Consider the following 19,679-nt stretch of genomic DNA (forward strand, 5'->3'; position numbering starts at 1 on the left):
AAAAAAGTATCGGTACTTGTACTCGGTCCTAAAAAAGTGGTATCGGGACAACCCTAGTATCAGCATGGCAGCCAGGAAAATGGCATTCTCAAAAGTAGGTTAGCATATCTCGCAACTGTCCCTGATTTTGAGCAATGTCCCTCTGTCCCTCATTCCTTCTCATTTGTTCCTCATTTTGGTCTGATGTATATAAAATGCGCTGCTGTCAATCAAATCCAATGACGCGGGGCCGAGTCCTGCACTTGGCGGCTTTGGACGGCAAATGCTGGACTTGGGAGAGCGCTGCCCAGATGGGATTATCTGAGGTGGGGAGGAGCCGAGAGAGCTGCTGGGGGACCCCAGAAAATGCCATTCGGGGCCACTCTGTGTAAAACCAGCTGCACAGTGGAGGTACAGCGAATGGCACCTGGTCCCGTCGCCAGGTAGCCTTTTCATACTTATGTGATTTAACGCTTAACAAAATATTCAATAAAGGTAAGTATGACATGTTTCTTATTTAAAAAATAAAAAATTAAAAATTGAACCTATAGTATCACTTTAAATTTCCTGATAAACCATTTATTACAGGTACGTATAGCACTGTCAATTTACACAGCACTTGTATATGTATATATATATTGTACATTTGCATCAGTCCCTGACATTTTGGAGCTGAAAGTAACATTCTCACATACACACACACTGGGGCCAATTAACCTACCAGAATGTTTTTGGAGTGTGGTAGAAAACCCGCACAGGGAGAACATGCAAACTGGTAGTGCTTAGGGTGACCACATTTCCAAACTACCATTCAGGGATACCCTCCCTTCTAAAAAATCAGCTTGTGCTGCAACGAATCACAGCACAGTGATTAGACACAAGAGGCAGGATTTATGATTTCTCCAATCACAAGCAGGGGGTGGGATTGTGCTCCTCCGGGCATTCCCAGCCAGGACAAGTACTGTCAGTGAGTAAAGCGGTGATGTGGCGGCATTTTTTGGGGGCATCAGATTGGCCCCGGGGTGGCTGTGTCGGTTTCATTCCGGGACACTGTATTGTCCTGGAATGAATGTGCCCGGGACAGACCTGCAAAATGCGGGACTGTCCCGAGCAATCCGGGACATGTGGTCACCCTAGTAGTGCTGTAGTTGGGATTTGAACTGACAACCCTAGTGCTGCTAGGTGGAAGTGCTAACCACTTAGCTACTACTGTGTTTCCCCGAAAATAAGACACCGTCTTATATTTATTTTTCCTCCAGAAATCACACTATGGCTTATTTTCGGGGGACGTCTTATTTTTTTTACCGGCAAGTATAGTACAACAGTATGGAGCCGACCTTACCGTATTTATGGGGCTGCCGACACCTCTCCGTTCACTTAGAGATACCATGGAGCAGATAAGAAGGGCTGCACGACTTCTTTACAGCTCCTGAGCTCCACACCAGTACAGTACACCTATCACGTCTTGTTTTCCCGCCCGCGCCACTACGCATACGACACGCCATTGCTACGTCTTATTTTCGGGGATTCGACACGCCATCACTACGTCTTATTTTCGGGGGATGTCTTATATTTCGATCTTGCGTCGAAATCCCGCTACGGCTTATTTTCGGAGCACGTCTTATTTTCGGGGAAACACGGTATGTAACTTAAATCTGCTTGAAGATTTCAAATGCCCAAAAATGTAAAAACAAATCTTCAAAACCTTTATTGCCACCCTGCAAATGGGCACGAATAGCTGCGGTTGCCTGTCATTGCAATTTATGGGCTTGGCAGCTGCTATGATTTACACATAGATTCTTGCAGCACAGCATTCTTGCAGGCAAGTGGCTGTCATGTTAATGGTGCCTAAGCAATCCATTCAGTGTGTATACAGTCACAGAGGTTCTGGCATTGCAGAGTTGTTTGTAGATTAAAACCCCCCGATTTATTTATTACAGGTACTTATCTAGCGCTGTCAATCTATTCAGTGTTTAACATATACATTGTACATTCACATCAGTCCCTGCCCTCAAGGAGCTTACAATCTAAGGTCCCCAATTCGCATTAATACATGCACATACTAGTGCAAATTTAGCAGCACACTCTTTGGAGTGTGTGAGGAAATCCACACAAACACAAGGAGAACATGCAGGTAGTGCCATGGTTGGGATTGAAACCAACAACCCAAGTGCTACTAGGCAGAAGTGCTAACCACTTAGCCACTGTGCTGCGACTATCCACACTTGAGCGTTTCTAATTGTCCTTATTCTCATTGCTCAGTCACCTTACCCTCTACACCCTTTTCCCAAAAAGGGATGGGTACCTTTTCTGGCAGGTGCCCACACTCGCTCGGATCATCCAGGAGATGCAAGCAGAAGTTTGCCCCCATCCCACTCCCAACCTTCACAGACATGTCACAGATCCCAGGAGGCTGCGGGACCATTCACTGGGTCCAGCACGGCTCACACATGCACAGTGGAAAGCCTGTGAAGCTGCAAAGAGTCAAAGCTTGCTTCCCACAGTTAACATGTCGGCGCTGTGGACCTGAAGGCAGGTAAAGAACCAGCCCAGGTGAGGACAGCGCTGGATCCCTGGACAGCTGAGTGTCTGTTTATTAAAAGTCAGCAGCTACAGTTTTTGTAGCTGCTGGCTTTTAGTTTTTTTGGAACCTGGCTGAAGCTCTGCTTGGGTGTAAATGCAGGCTGAAGAAAGTTGTACAATCTGATTGTGTAGTGAATGCAGTGGCGGTGCGTCCATAGTGGTGCGACTCCCCCTCTCTCCTGCACCCGTCACTCAACAATACATAGATTCATGATTTGCACAATCCTATGTATTGTCGCCGTGGCCGCCCACTATTCAGGTGGCCGGCCCCCTGTTGAGTGCTGCCCATCTGAATAACAGCAGTGGGTGTGTTTTGGAAGTGTATAACGGAGCCAGCGGCTCTGATAGGCTTCCCGATTACAGCCTGTGGGCTCTAATCGGCTTCCATATGGTTAACCAAAGGGCGCACAGGGTGTGCGTTCCCTGGATAACACTGACACGCATCTCAGCCAATCGGGTTCACCGGGTCTGGTTATCGGTCACCTAATTAGCTGAAGCGACATTGAGGGAGCATGGAGGAGGATGGCTGACCCTAGAAACGTAAGTGCTGGGCGGGGGGAACTGGCGGTAATTGAGGGGGGAAAACTGGCTGCGTTTGATGGCACAGTGGCTGCGTTTGGCACAGTGGCGACAATTGATGGGCACAGTGAGGCTGCAATTGATCTTTTTTTTTTTTTGGTTTGTTTTTTGGGCCCCCCAAAAAAATTGGAGCACCAGCCGCCACTGAGTGTATAGTGAGCTTAAGATTTTTGATCATACATGCACATTCAACCTTTCTCTGGTGTCCACAGTCAGCCAACCATTTTAAATAATTATATTGAAAATTGGGAAACCACTTAGAACTCTATTACTGTGCTGAATTCCATATACCAGCAATGGGTAAAGACAGATAATTGGGGACTTTTTATTTAGCACACAAATATTTTTAATTTATCAATACTTCAATTTTATTATCAGGTACTATGCTATATAGTTCAGCTCACAGCAACCCATTTACATCGGTCTGACTTAACAGAAGGTTGGTGGTTATGTGGATTACTGCAATGATTTCTTTCCTTTCTGCTTTAAAATGTGTAGGGGCAGGTTAACACAAGGGTCTTTGTTGAGGGGCTTTTGTTCACATCAGACGTGCTTGTTTCTCTATATGTCAATGCAAAGGCAGGTTGATGCATCTTGGGAGGTCAGGTTATTTGCACATTTTCGATAACCTCAGAAGCATCTTAACCTAAAATCAAATACAAGCAGATTGAACCTGAAAGCAAGCTGCATTGGCCCTTCGACCCAAGTTATAGCTTACCTCCACAGGCCCTAAGTGCCGGTTCACACTGTAGCGGTCAGGCATCGCATGTGAGTCGCACCACACTTCTGTGCAGATCACATGCAATATAAATTCGTCCATACAGATTGTATGGCTGAATTTGCGTTCGGATCCGATTTCTGTTCGAATTTTACAGTTCGCACTGCGATATGCGAACCAATCTGGGGGTGTCATTAACTTTCTATTGCAACCCGCAGCTGTTCGTATAGAGCAGTGTGAACTGCCTGCGAGTTCTATGCAATGCGGGAACTGGCACTGGCGTGAACCAGCACTTACTATGCAAACAGAAATAGTTTGCATTGTCAAAGCCTACCAATCAGATTCCAGGTGTAATGGGGTAGCTGCCTTTTCAATAAAACTGTTCTGCTTTGTTTTTAATTAGAGAACTGAAATGTGGGATCCCAGTTACAGATGAAAATGGAAACAGACTCGGGGAGTCTACAAAAGCCGCCCAGCAAGCCATTGTCCAGGTGGTTGTATCACGAATTGGCATGGCGGCACCGGCCATGGGTAAGTGAAATTCCTCTTCTGTTCCTCTGCTTGTTACCATTTATACGTTGGGTAAGGTTAACCTAGTCTTAACAAATGTTGAAATGCTAAGCTGAATTCCAGCTTCTATTGACTTATTTGACATTTCACAGACTAAATTGAAATTTTACACGCTGTACATGTCTGTTAATGGTATTTTTCATTAATAAAGACTAGCAAATTGCTTTAAAGGTCATGAAATACCAGCACTGATTTCATGCTAAGATGACTTTAATGTATCTTTTTGAAACCTAACTGGATTTTATTTTTCTGTAAAGAACCAATTTAAATGAATTTTCCACTTTTAGACAAATGGAGGACCCCTGCGTCTTATCCATGCTTAGGGCAACACAAATCATAATCCATGCTAAACCATCAAATTTTTCTATGATGTCAGAATGTAATGTTAGATCTTTACTTTATCCATGGCCTTTCCATAGATGGATACCTCTATGAGGGTTATGCCCTGTACACACGACCGTTTTTCATGATGAGAAAAATGCAATTTTTTAAATTGGTCATTAAAAACGATCGTGTGTAGGCTCCAGAGCATTTTTCTCAATGAGAAAAATGGGCATTTAAAAATTTAGAATGTGCTCTATTTTTTCTCTTCGTTTTTAACGTCGTCATTTTTCTCGTTGCGAAAACCGGTCGTGTGTACGCTTTAACGATGGGGAAAAAAAACGCGCATGCTCAGAAGCAAGTTATGAGATGGAAAATTAGCATGATCAGCCCAAAGGTGGCGCCATTCGAATGGAACTTCCCCTTTATAGTGCCGTCGTACGTGTTGTATGTCACCGCGCTTTGCTCGAACATCTTTTATCATGATCGTGTGTATGCAAGGCAGGCTTGAGAGGAATCGCGTAGAGAAAAACTGTTTTTTTTCCATGACATGAAAAATAGTCGTGTGTATGCGGCTTTAGTGATGCCCTATGCCCCTTTTTTTGTAGGCACTGGCCCACGCTGTAAAGCTTTGAAGAGTGACCCAGCACCCCAGCTCTTTTTTTTTTTTTTTTTTCTAGTTTTTTGGTCCTTCTATAAGCACTATTTAATTCAACCAATTTATTCCTTGGTATAGGGCAACATTTTAATTGTATTTTTGTGTGCCTGAGAATTGCAGTTGGGCTGCTTTCACACAGGCTTTGCGATTAGGTCTGCCTTTCTGTTTTTCAATTGGACCTGATCAGAAGCTCAATGTAAGTTTGTTGGCAGGTGAATGTAAATGGAACAGTACTGTTTGTTTGCACCTAAACCTGACAGATTGGAAGTAGCCTGATGTAAACGAACGCAAGTTAAGCCCTGTACACACGATCGATTTGTCTGATGAAAACAGACTGATGGACCGTTTTTATCAGACAAACCGATCGTGTGTGGGCCCCATCGGTTTGTTTTCCATCGGTGAAAAAAAAAATAGAACATGTTTTAAAATTGTCCTATGGATAAAAAAACTATAGAAAAAAACGATCGTCTGTGTGGTCATTGGTCAAAAATCCACGCATGCTCGGAAGCATTGAACTTAATTTTTCTCAGCACGTCGTAGTGGTTTACGTCACCGCGTTGGATACGGGCGGATTTTTGACCGATGGTGTGTAGGCAAGACTAACAGACAAATTTCTCACCGCTCGGTTGCAGTGACTGTGTAGGCAAGACTGATGAAAGTCAGCTTCATCGGATATCCGACGAAAAAATCCATCGGACTAGATTCCATCAGATATCCGATTGTGTGTACAGGGCTTTAGTTTACATCTGGTTGCCCAAGGAGTCTTCATGGGTCCACTAACATCTGCTGCCAAAATGTGGACAGAAAAATTAATGGGCACGGATGTTACGTTTGCCTTTTTCAGCTGGGGATTAAAGCATGACATTTTAATCCTTTTTATTCCAGTTTACACATTTATCTTTAGTTTTTTTCAGTTTTTCACATGTTAATTTTTTTTCTAGCTGTTTATGTTTTTCGCCTGAAAACAGATGTAAAGAGAACGGACGTAAACATACATTTACATCCGTTTATGTCCCCAAAAATGGAAAAGGATGCATCTTCTTTTTTTTTTTTTTTTTTTTTTTTTTTAATCTGCAGACAAAGGGACTAGATGTAGACTTACATTGTGGTTCAGTCTGGATCTGTCCAAAAAAAATGTACAGACGAATCTAGCCTAAACGCCCCTTTGAAAGGGTCCTGACACTTAGGCCCCGTACACACGACCGGATCTATCCGCTGGGATTGATCCGCGGATCAGTTCCAGCAGATAGATCCGGTCGTGTGTACGGCCTAACGGACATTTCCCGGCGGATAAAAATCCAACAGACGGATTCCCAGCGGATAAAAATTTCTTAGCATGCTAAGAAATCTATCCTCTGGAATCCAGTCCAGTGGACTGATCCAGTCGTCTGTACAGACTCATCGGATCAGTCCGTCCGCTCCCATCCCACGCATGCGTCGTAATGATTCGACGCATGCGTGGAAGTATTTACCTTCCAGGGTCGCGCACGACGGCGCGGCCACGTCACCGCGGATGTATTCCGCAGGGATTTTGATCTGATGGTGTGTACAGCCATCAGATCCAAATCCGCCAGAGGATTTATCCACTGGAAATGGTCCGGCGGACCGTTTCCAGCGGATATCCTCTCGTCTGTACGAGGCCTTAGTGGGCTTTGGAAGGATGAGTGGCAAGTCTGTCTTATTATATAGTCACCTGCACCCATTATAAGGGACACTGGTTGCCAAAGATCTTTGTGCAAATAAACAGTCTGAAATCATCATTGATGCTTTATGTATGTGTGAGTTCCCTTCCCAAGCTTTAGTATATCTTCTTGGAATTCATGGAATCTATTCTAAACCTTACTCTGTTGAATAATCTTTTTTGGGGTGTGGTGACACTAGATGTTAAAGTGAGATGACCATCCTCATGCTTGGAAATCTGGCCCCATATCTGGATTCTCGAATGCCCTATGGGCCTCTGTTTAGCATTCTCAGTAATCATTTACAATTTCGGATAGAGCAAGAAGATCAATTCCTCTTTTTTTCCAAAGAATGTGGTCATTTAGGGTTAATCCTATGCCATTTTAAAAGGCCTTTGAATGCACCTCAGCACAAGAAAAATGATACCTGCACTATTTTAAAGCAAGCCACCACAACGCACATGAGTTTTTCCTTGCTGTATATGTGCATTGAGGTGCCAGCACCATACCACAATGCACGTATACCAATGCGTAAAAATGGTTGCAGTAATGCATACAATACGCTATAGTGTGAATGGGACCTTAAGGCTCAGTTCACACATATGCCATGCGAGAACTCTTGCAATTCCAGTGCGGATTCCTGCATTGCATGTCACCCACCGGCGGTTCACACTGCCCTATGCAAACTGCTGTGGGTGTCAATAGAAAGTTCGCATATAGCGGTGCAAACTGTCAAATGGTGCAGAAATTGGTTGGCATAGGTGTGAACAACCATGCGATCCGATTCCAGCGCGGACTAAATAAAGGTCCTGCACCATTTTGGTGCGAATGTTATTGCGATTTCAGCCATACAATTTGTATGGCTGAAATTCGCATCGCACAGACATCGTATGTGATCTGCGCAGCAATACGGTGCGAATCACATATGTGTGAACCGGCACTAAGGGTTCGTTTGGTGCTCAAGAAGGCGTAGCTTTATTGATTTTCACTGAAAGTATGGTCTGTAATGGACTACAGCTGAAACATAAAGACATACAAAATGTACTGTCTTTAATATTGTTAGGAAATCAACATCCATACAGTACATACTCGACATTGAGCTACATGAGTAATTGTTGTCAAAATGTTGTCAATGATAACCAACTTGAAGTGGAATTCCAGGCTCTAACTAATGAAGTCTAAACTGCTCCCACCACCTTTCTAACCACCCTGTAGAAGGAAGATCCTTATAATTATTCTCAGGGCGCTTCAGTCTGGTCACGTGATTGCCCCAGCAGTTGGGTTCAGGGGGAGGAGTAAACGCCGACAATGAATGGAATGCCTGGATGGTGACATCAACCATAGGCTTACGATGGGGCATCCGTTGTGGGCGTTGCCTCCTTTGTCCTGAAGTTGTCGCTGGGAGCCAATCACATGATCAGACCGGAACGCCCTGAGAATAGGTAAGTATAAGCACTTTCCTTCTACAGGGTAGTTTGTATAGGTGTTGGAAGTTGTTCTAAGCTTGGTTGGATCAATCCTGGAATTCCACTTTAAGTTGATGTACTTTAGGGAGCCTCTATAGAACTTTGATCTGAGAAAATAATTATTCAATGTGGACAACATTGCTGAGGAGGGAACTTGCATTAGGGTCTGAACAGTAATGAATAGGAAAGGGCTAAGGACATCTAGGACCATTTTCATATCGTAAAAAATAATTTAATAACTACGATATATTTGTGCTGCTCATGATGTATTAATATTTGTTATAGTGTGTACTAGGCTACACAGAGTATAATGTACAGCAGGTATAAGGCTTAGATATACTATTAGTGTTCCTTGCCTTTTATGCCTAAATCATGTCTCTTTGTCTTTCTTAGCTATCCCACCTGTAATTATGAATTTTCTGGAAAAGAAGGCATTTCTTAAAGTAAGATTCAACACAAAGTTCTGAATGGTTAACTGTTCCATAAAACCGTTGTATTTGTATTTCTTTGTATATTATTACACTTAAGGGGGTTTTAAAGAGGAAGTAAACCCCAACGGGTTTTACTTCCTCTTTTGCTGTGTGCAAACCCTGCACATGAAAAGCATAATGGGCTAGTATGCATCGCATACTAGACCATTATATGACACTTGCCTGCAAACGAAGCCCATGCCATCCGCGTCTATCTTCACCCCTCTTCTTTACAGGGTCGGAGCCGCGTGAGGACACTCCCACGCATGCGCACGTGAGCCGTCAGTCACGGCACGCGCTGGGGAAGAAACGGCACGGAGGTCCATTTCTTCACAGAGCATGCGCCGATGACGACATTGGCGCACTACAAGTGACATATTTCCCTAAACATCGCATGTTTAGGAGATATTTCCTCTATAGGTTAGGCTTACCTGAAGATAAAAGTAAGACAAAAGGGTTTACAAACACTTTAAAACCTCACGTTTTTTTACCTTGATGCATTCTATGCACCGTGGGGGGACCCCAAAAAGGGAGCATTTTGGCCACTCTGTGCAAAACCCTTGCACAGAGGATGTAAGTATGAGTCCGATCTCTCCATAGACAAGCAGCGGCGCTCGACAAGCCCCTCCCCGCTCAGTGAGCAGAGAGGGACCTGTCATCCACCGGCTCAGCGGAGATCAGCTGGTGGACGCCGCTGACGGATCCGTCCTGGTGTGGAAAGGGGCCTAACATGTTTGTTATTTAAAAACAAAGCTTTACAATCACCTTAAAGTGGAGGTTCACCCAAAAAAAAAAAATTTAACATTAGATTGAGGCTAATTACGGGAAGCAGAATGGGGTGTTTTTTTTTAAATCAATGCAGTACTTACCGTTTTAGAGATAGATCTTCTCCGCCACTTCCGGGTATGGGCTGCGGGACTGGGCGTTCCTATTTGATTGACAGCCTTTCCGACCGTCGCATACAGCGTGTCACGAGTTTCCGAAAGTAGCCGAACGTCGGTGTGCAGGCGCCGTATAGAGCCGCACCGACGTTCGGCAACTCGTGATGCGCTGTATGCGACTGTTGGAAGGCTGTCAATCAAATAGGAACGCCCAGTCCCAAAGACCATACCCAGAAGCGGCGGAGAAGATCTATCTCTAAAACGGTAAGTACTGCATTGATTTAAAAAAAAAAAAACACCCGATTCTGCTTCCCGTAATTAGCCTCAATCTAATGTTAAAACATTTTTTTCGGGTGAACCCCCGCTTTAAGGGTCTATTTATAAAACATTCATTGGACACATGTCATACAGGTTTGTTTACATTTTCCATGTATTTTCTGTAATAGATTAATAATTCCTATGATTGTCAGCTCCATCTTGTGGCCAAAATGGGAAATAATCTATTAAAGAAAATACGGGGGAAATCTGTCTGGCCTGCCTGAATGTGTATGTCATTTGTTCAACTAATGTTTTATAAATAAGACCCCCTTAGCTATAAATGTCTCAGATACATACAGTAATGACTGCACAACATTATATAATTATAGATTATATATATATATATATATATAATCTATCTATATATCTCAAACTTACAATTTTAGTCTGCAGCCAATATCATTTTTTGTAACTAAACTGATAGCTCTGTTTTATGTTTAGTTTTCCATTTGCTTTACCAGAAGCATTGCATAGAACCATTGATTGAGTTGTAGGCAGCCTATTACATGGTATAAATTCTTCTATTTAATTAATCTGCTTTTTAAAGTAGATTATCACAAAGATCAGAGTCCTCTTCACCCACCCTGTATCACCTTTAGCTATGGGCATTGCCCCTTTTGTTAGAGTGGAATGCTTTTGACCTTGAATTTTTGCCAGTGGTTTTCTGGCTGCCTGGTCTAATGATGTCACGGATTCTTTATCTTCTCCTCTTTGTGGCGGTAGTGCAATGAATGGCGCTCATGAAGCGACATGTAAACATTGCGCAGTACAGTAATTATCTGTACCCAGCTGCATGCTCAGAAGGCAGGTCTATGGCAATATTGCCTCAGAGGACATGGGTTGAATGATGCTGGCAGTCATTTAACCTGGAAAAGCTGGTAACACCTTGTGGCGAAAAAGTACTGTGGGCTTGAAGGTGAGTATTGCAGCAGAAGTTGTATTTTTTTTGCTAGGCTATTCACTTTATTGTTTTTGTTTGGAGATCAGATTTAAAACATAAATAAACCGTCTTGTCTATAGAAATGCCAGGGATGCAATGTTTCTTATTACAACAGTAGGGGTTATCCTGTGATATTAATGAAACTTCGGGCCAGATTCACAGAGCAAGTACGCCGGCGTATCTACTGATACGCCGGCGTACTTTCAAATTTCCCGCATTGTATCTTTAGTTTAAATCCATAAACGAAGATACGACGGCATTTGGGTAAGATCCGACAGGCGTACGGCTTCGTACGCCTTCGGATCTTAGATGCAATACTTCGGCGCCCGCTGGGTGGAGTTCGCGTCGTTTTCCCGCGTCGGGTATGCAAATTAGCGATTTACGACGATCCACGAACGTACGCGCAGCCGTCTCATTTTCTAACGTCGTCTGTAGTCGGCTTTTTCCGACGTATAGTTAAAGCTGGTATTTTGCGGCGTATAGATAGACTTGCCATGTTAAGTATGGCCGTCGTTCCGTGTCGAAATTTGAATTTTTTTTTTTTTTTTTTTTTGCGCAAGTCGTCCGTGAATAGGGATGGACGTAACTCACGTCTAAGTTAAAAAATTTGGTGCAAAGCACGGCGGGAAATTTCTGGACGACGCATTCGCAGTTCATTCGGCGCGGGGATGCGCTTCATTTAAATGAAACCTGCCCCCTGATCACCGAATTGGATTCCGCCGCCAGAAATACACTACGCCGCCGTAACTTGCGGCGCAAAATCGTTGAGGATTCGAAATTCCGCCAGTTAAGGTATGGCGGCGTAGCGTATCTCTGATACGCTGCGCGGATCCAATTCTCTCTGTATCTGGCCCTTCATTTTTAGTTGCTCTTCTCAATATCTGCCAGAAAGAAGCAGGCAAAAAAAGATCTGCAACAGTTTTCTAAATCCTTATGTTTATTGTCAACCTGGTGGGATTTTGTCTCCAAAATAGGGCTTTTTATTTTTCCTTTTGGAAGGTCTTCTTTGTATATAGGAAAGAACCTTATCTTAATTTTTTGTCTTGTTCCTGTCCCCAGCGTTATCCATTGATGAATGCACCCTTACAAGTTGGACTAGTTGGCTTTTGGTAAGTGTTGTATTGTTTTAAAATGGTTCCTATATAAAACAGGGACAAATCTATGTACAATAGCTAGCTCAACGGGTCATTGTATAGGAGCAATTTTGGAACTGGAGTATCAGAGATAATTATTTAAAGTGGTTGTGACCCTTGCATATGCCCAGTGAAGTGATTAGCCTCAGGTGATACACAGAGATGAAACAAATCCTCCTACATAAGTTGTACCTGTTTATCTGCAGCCTTCTCTACTTTACAGCCGTTCAAATCACAGAATTTATACAGCTTGCTGAGCTTCCAGAAAGCAGCAGTGAGGAGCTGATATTCTACTCTGCAGAGCTCAGTGAAAGCTGATTGGAGGGAGGAGACACACCCCCTTTCACACAGGAACAGAGCTGAGACTGTCAATCACAGTTCCCTCCCCATCACCTTTTTTTTCCTGGTGTCAGGAAAACTTGTCAGAAGGGACTCATGCACATAGCAGAGGAACAAGCCAATATATGTAAATTACAGTTCGTGCTCTGGATAGAGACAAGTACACACCATAGAAAGATATGCTTTTTCCATATTTCATGTCTGAGGTTTACATCCACTTTATGTCAGCTGTTTTGGTTCCTGTTGTAGCGCCATGCTCCCATTGAGTAGGCACTATATATTACATTTTAGTTGCCTGAGCTGTAGTTTAGCTCAGACTAATTATGCTAAATTGTTGGTTCTGTTTCAGTTCAGCTGGGTTGCACAATTTCCCCCTTGATGGTGGGTGTTGCTGTCACCGCAGGTCAAGGTTGGGAAGGCAGCAGGCTGGATGCATTGGATACCTCTTTCCCAGAAGCAGCTCAGGGGGCGTGGTCAACCTGCTGTGCATTCTGGGGAGGGGTACTTAAGGGACAGACACCGTTTGGCAGGGTTCGTCTTCCAATCCCGACCTGATGGCCCTCAGGGATGTGTGAGCTGTTTCGTAGCCTCTGGGCCGGCTGGTCCAAGGCCTCGCAACTGACAGTAGGCCCAGGAGTTTCTGGGGCCTACTGATCCAGGGATGGTCCTTCACTACCTTGCCTACAGGTGGAAGCTGAACCAGTGGGATTCAATTGAAGGACGTATCCTGGCAAATTTACCTCACTGTGCTGCCAGCCTGGCTGAAAGATTATTGGCGCCATGAGTTGTGTACTTTATTGGAAGTGTGCAAAGTTGCACGATCTTGTGGCAAAAGATCGTGGGACGGCCTGACAACACGTATCAAGTATGTGGCAGAGACTTTGACGAGCTTCGCACCAGCTGCTAGGCCAGTGAGAGTAGACCTATCTGGTGGAGCTGAATTAATCCTCTGGATCCAAGTTGTACCCGTGATCCGCAAAGCAAAGGTACCTGAGTCTCACCCCATCCCTCTACCCCTCTGTTGGAGAACTTTGTTCAATAAAAACCTTGAAAGAGACTTTGTGTTTGGTGCAAGACATTTCTGTGACAACTCTTCAAGGAGAACCCCTGAAACGAGCGTATGGAACAGTAAGGTAACGACAGGCCCAAATCTAAACCAGCAGCTCCTTCGGGGGTAGTGCTACACTGTATTCTGTCCCTCAAATCTTTTTAGTCTCCCAAGCAGCAACACATCTTTATTAGTAACAGATTTTGAGAAGCACAGCAATAATTTGAATTAACTGTTGATGGCTACCACCACAAAAAAATATTTTCTCAAGTCGTCTTCCAGGACAGCCTCTGAGACCTTGGGCTCCTCCCTCCGGGACAGGAAACACACACACCCCCATTTCTTTAAAGGCGGTCCTCCAGGCCTCCATCTTCAGTTATTTGTGTTTCCTACCGGACGGGAAGGAGCACGCACGCAAGGAACATGGGAGCTCCAGGTCTCAGGACTGTCCTGTGAAGGAGCACCTGGCTATGACCTCCTCTGCCTGGGCACCCCTCTGACCTGTTAGGGGTAGAGTATGGTGCCGTATCTAATGCTGCCCTAGCTCGGGGAGAGTGGGACCATCGATGGCGCTTTTACCCTAAAAACCCCTGTTTACCTTTAAGGTTCGGCGGACTGGCGGAGGCGGGAGACGCTTACCAGCCAGGATCATTCCTCCGTGCTGCGAGGCGAGAGAGGGCGGAAGCTCCGTGCTTCCGGAAGCCGAGGGGCGGGTTTGCGTTCCAAGGGGCGGAAGTGACTCACCTCCGCCGGAACGACGTCATCGGAGGGCGCCGCGGAGATGCGTTCCGATCTCCTGGTTTAAAGGTACGGCGCGGCAGAAGAGACAGGCCCGGAGCAAGGGTGATCCTCGGCCAGGCCGTGAAAAAATACCCAGCGACATGGAAGAGGCGATTCAGGCCACAGAGCCATGCGCAGCAAGCTCCGGTACCTCCCAGGTAAGGTGGTGAGGGTAGACTACTCTTACACTGGGAGGGTGGCACTCTATTATTATTCACTCTCCTAAGGTGGGGAACCTGTGGTGGAGGGTTTTTAGCGCACACTCATTCCTTACTGCACAGAGGTGTTAGTTAAAGGGATGTTCTAAATAGCTTCCTGTCTGTCTTTCTCAGGTTAAGGTGCCTCCTGTTCAGACTCCCAGGAAGAAGTGTGCCGTGTGTGGGGCTAAAATGAGCGTTAATTGGAAGAAGCCAGTATGCCCAGAATGTGTCAATGACTTAGTTAAGGACGATTCAGCAGCAGAGTGCAGAAAGATCCTGTCTTCTGTTAAGGATGAATTAGCGTCCACCTTTTCATCATTTAGAGGAATGATGGATAGAGTACAAGTACCAGTCCCGCTACCCAGGGCAGCCAGTACCCCTTCTTTATCGGTTCCAGTACAAGAAGAGGAACTAGAAAGAGAAGGCAGATCAAGTGGGTGGTCTCTTTCAGGTCCGACATCTTCCCAAGCAGATTCCGCTTCGGGGTCCGAGGACAGGGAAGATGTCCCTACGGGATCTAGGTATAGACTGACACTAGAAGACGTGGGAGATCTGCTAAAAGCGGTCTACGACACGTTAGAAATTCAGGAGGAGCAAGTCATTCTTTCTAAGCATGACCAGATGTATCTAGGGTCTAATGCACAGAAAGCCAGGGTTTTCCCAGTACATAAATCTCTTGTTGAATTGATTTTGCTGGAGTGGGAACATCCAGAAAGGAGACCATTTTTTTCGGGAAGTCTTAAAAGGAGATTCCCGTTTGAATCCGATGTCTCTCAACCATGGAATAAAATTCCAAAATTGGATGCACCATTGGCCAAGATATCAAAAAATACAGATTTGGCCTTTGATGATCTAGGCGCACTGAAGGATCCCATGGATAAGAGGGGAGATGTGCTGCTCAAGCGGGCATGGGATGCTTCGTCCATTGGTTTAAAACCAGCCCTAGCGGCTACCTGTGTAGCCAGGAATCTTGAATGCTGGCTTACACAGTTACAGTCACATATATCAGCAGGTACCTCTAGACAACAACTTCTAGGCTCATTTCCCTTATTGTTTAAAGCTGTGGGATTTTTAGCAGATGCCTCAGCTGAGTCTGTCAGACTGGCAGCCAGATCGGCCGCCTTAGTCAACGCCGCCAGGCGGGCTGTATGGCTTAAAACTTGGCCGGGGGACTCTGGTTCTAAATTAAAACTTTGTGGGCTGCCTTTCTCAGGCGATCATTTGTTTGGGCCTGGTCTGCAGGAAGCCTTAGAAAGAACCCAGGATAAAAAGAAATCTTTTCCTGAGAAAAAGAAAAAAGGCGACAATAAACAGTTTTTTCGTGGCTTCAGGCAACAGAGGTCAGGGCCAGAGCGTGGTCACCCCAAGAAGCACTGGACAGGGAATAAAGGGCGTGGTAGAGGAAACATCTTATTCAATCCTCCTCAAGCCACCCCAAAACCCCAGTGACGCCTTAGTCCCTGTGGGAGGAAGATTGGGGGAGTTCCTCCCACAGTGGATTCAGTGTACGCCAAGCCTGTTCGTTCTAGATATCATCAGGAACGGGTACAGGCTGGAATTCGATGTAATTCCTCCTCCTATGTTTTTGCTAACCAGGTTATCAAGAGACCGAGAGAAGGCGGAAGCTCTAAGCCTGTTATTGGGAAATCTTCAAGACCAGAAGGTTTTGGTGAGAGTTCCTCGAGAGGAGGAAGGGCAAGGGAATTACTCACACGTGTTTGTAGTAAAAAAAACCTCTGGGAAGTTCAGGTTGATCCTGAATCTCCGTCCCCTGAACAGATTCCTGAGATACAAAAGATTCCGGATGGAATCGATATTTTCAGTAACAAATTTTTTTGTTCCCGGGTTGCTTCCTAGCAACAATAGACCTCAGAGATGCGTATCTCCATATCCCCATACATCGGGAATACCAAAGATTTTTGAGGTTGGCAGTACAGAGAGGCTCGGAAGTGGTCCATTACCAATTCAGGGCACTTCCCTTCGGCCTAGCCTCCTCTCCGAGGATCTTCACAAAAGTACTAGCAGAAGCCCTAGCACCCTTAAGGAACAAGGCGATCACTGTAATACCGTACCTGGACGATCTGCTTTTCGTTTCCTCCTCCGGTCCCCAGTTGGAAAAGGACCTAGAGGAATCCCAGAGGTTACTCCGCTCCCTGTGTTGGCTGGTGAACAGAGAGAAGTCCCAGCTTATTCCGTCCCAGGAAGTCCTGTACTTAGGGTACAGGATTTCCTCGGTGGAAAGGAAAGTATTTCTTCCGGTAGAGAAGATTCAGAAAGTGGGGCAGGCAGTGGCTCAGATACAAACCAATCAGATCACTCCAATCAGGGAAGCTATGAGAGTGTTGGGACTGATGTCGGCCTGCTTTCCAGCAGTGCCGTTGGCCAGGCATCACCAGCGTTTTTTACAGAATGCGATGCTAGGACAGTGGGATGGAAGAAGAGAAGGCCTAGACCTCCCTATGCACATTCCGACCAAGTTAAAAAGAACCCTGTGGTGGTGGCGGAACCACCACAATTTGGAGATCGGATTGTCTTGGAATCCGCCCACGGCCATAGTGATGACTACGGATGCCAGCGCGCTGGGGTGGGGAGCCCACCTAGGGAGCAGCTTGGCTCAAGGCTCCTGGTCTCCAAGAGAGGCTCAACGGTCTTCAAACCAGAAAGAACTTCTTGCAGTCCTAAGGGCAATAGAGTCCTTCCAGCCCTTGATATCAGGGAGGCATCTGCAGGTCAGGACAGACAACGCGGCGACCGTCGCTTATTTAAACAAGCAGGGAGGTACGAGGAGTCCTCCCCTGCAGGCTATCGCAGACAAGATTATGAACTGGGCAGAAGTGAACTTGTCTTTCCTTTCGGCAGTTCACCTAAAAGGCTCTCACAACACTCTGGCGGATTTTCTGAGCCGCCAGCCAGGACGAATGGTCCTTAAATACGGAGGTATTCAGTCAGATAGTGTCCCACTGGGGGGAACCAGAGGTGGACCTTTTTGCATCTCAAAAAAACAGGAAAGTAATGAGATTCTTTTCCATTCATCCTCAGGATCTAGCCATAGGGGTAGACTCCTTTGCCAATCCTTGGAACTTCAGACTAGCGTACGCCTTTCCACCAATAAGGCTGATAGCCAGAGTCCTCCAGAAGTTTCTGACAGAACCCACGGACCTGATCATAATAACACCATTCTGGCCCAAGCGACCATGGTTTGCCAACCTGAGGAGGCTAGCTGTGGATCCTCCTTGGACTCTTCCATGGAAGGAAGACCTAATTTCCCTGGGTCCAGTTCTCAACCCAGAAATAGAGAAATTGAATCTCACAGCTTGGTATCTGAGGAACAGCTGTTGAGATCTCATGGGTTCTCAGAGAAGGTGGTTAAAACACTCCTAGAATGCCGCAAACCGGTTACCCGGGCCATTTATGACAAGGTCTGGAAAAAGTTCTGTTCTTGGCAGGCAGAACGAGGGGTTGTCCAGCCTGGTGTTTCGGTAATATTGGATTTTCTGCAGGCAGGGGTCGAGTTAGGCCTATCTACCAGTACGTTAAAAGTTCAGACAGCGGCCCTGAGTGTGTTCCTTGAATTTCCCCTCCAGAAAAATCAATTCATAAAGAATTTTTTCAAAGCTTTAGTAAGGTCCAAGCCAGTTAGAGTAAGAGCTTGTCCTTCTTGGGATCTATCTCTAGTCCTTAGGGCTCTTACCAGACCCCCCTTTGAACCTTTGGAGAAAGCTTCTCTAAAGAATTTAAGTTTAAAAACTATTTTTTTGATAGCGATCACGTCGGCCAGGAGGGTCAGTGATCTGCAGGCCCTGTCAATCCAGGAGCCTTTTCTGTTAGTTCTAGAGGATAAGATAGTTCTTAAAACAGACCCTTCTTTTTTGCCCAAGGTGTCGTCCAACTTTCATAGGACACAGGACATTATCTTACCCACTTTTCGCTCCACTTCAGAAGCTAATGAAGAGGAGTCGATAAGTTTACTAGACGTCAAAAGATGTCTTTTAGTTTATTTAGAGGCCACTAAGAATTTTAGGCACTCTGAATCCCTTTTCATTAATTTTGCGGGAGTCCGCAAAGGATATAAGGCTTCAAAATCGTCCATGGCAAGGTGGCTCAAGTCAACGATCACAGAAGCTTACCAGTCAGAGGGCAGGCTCCCACCTTTGGTTAAAGCACACTCGACCCGGGCAGTCTCGGCATCATGGGCGGAGAAAGCCGGAGCATCAATGGAAGACATTTGCAAGGCAGCGGCATGGTCATCTTCCTCCACGTTCGCCAGACACTACAGGCTAGACCTGTTATCAGACAGGGATCAGGCGTTTGGACGCAAGGTCCTCCAGGCAGTTGCCCCCCCTAACAAGTAAGTGTTTTCTTGCTTATCATCTCAGAGGCTGTCCTGGAAGACGACTTGAGAAAACCGGAGTTAGGCTTACCGGTAACTCTATTTCTAGGAGTCTTCCAGGACAGCCGGGGTTTTCCCACCCGGGGTCTTTACCTAGGTATCTGAGGTATGAACTAACATTGTGTTAGTGTATTATGTCTTTCAGAGCCTTCCGGTGGTTTTCTTGTATGAACTGAAGATGGAGGCCTGGAGGACCGCCTTTAAAGAAATGGGGGTGTGTGTGTTTCCTGTCCCGGAGGGAGGAGCCCAAGGTCTCAGAGGCTGTCCTGGAAGACTCCTAGAAATAGAGTTACCGGTAAGCCTAACTCCGGTTTTCCAATAAGCAACAGAGGCTCCATTGGCAAACATAATTGCTTCCAATATCATGACTGCTCATTTTTGCCCTTGGTGTGTTCCCATCCTTGATCAAACTTCAAATAGGGCCGAGGATCGGGGATGAGTCTGAATTATTTATGACCATCCTTACATCTGTAGACATTACTTATTGACCTGTACAATTTATTTTAGTGCCATGTTTATGTAATTCAGTAGATGTGAAAACACCTTTTAAACTATCACCACTGTAGGATTCCTTGATTTAGAGAAGCTTCTTCTGCAGTCTTCCATGAGTTGGATAAAGTAGCATGT

At 45.4% G+C, this 19,679-nt stretch overlaps 1 protein-coding gene across 2 annotated transcripts in view; it reads left to right on the forward strand.

Moving 5' to 3' along the window:
• The window catches only part of SFXN3 (sideroflexin 3), a 49,370-nt gene that overhangs the window by 26,858 nt on the left and 2,833 nt on the right, over positions 1-19,679 (forward strand). For both annotated transcript variants that reach the window (XM_040361910.1, XM_040361909.1), the window contains exons 7-9: positions 4,263-4,390; positions 8,947-8,996; positions 12,222-12,271. In XM_040361910.1, the coding sequence (XP_040217844.1) occupies positions 4,263-4,390; positions 8,947-8,996; positions 12,222-12,271 (228 nt within the window). The remainder of the gene's footprint in view (positions 1-4,262; positions 4,391-8,946; positions 8,997-12,221; positions 12,272-19,679) is intronic.

Source organism: Rana temporaria, chromosome 8, assembly GCF_905171775.1.
Source record: "Rana temporaria chromosome 8, aRanTem1.1, whole genome shotgun sequence".
Lineage (NCBI taxonomy): Eukaryota > Metazoa > Chordata > Amphibia > Anura > Ranidae > Rana > Rana temporaria.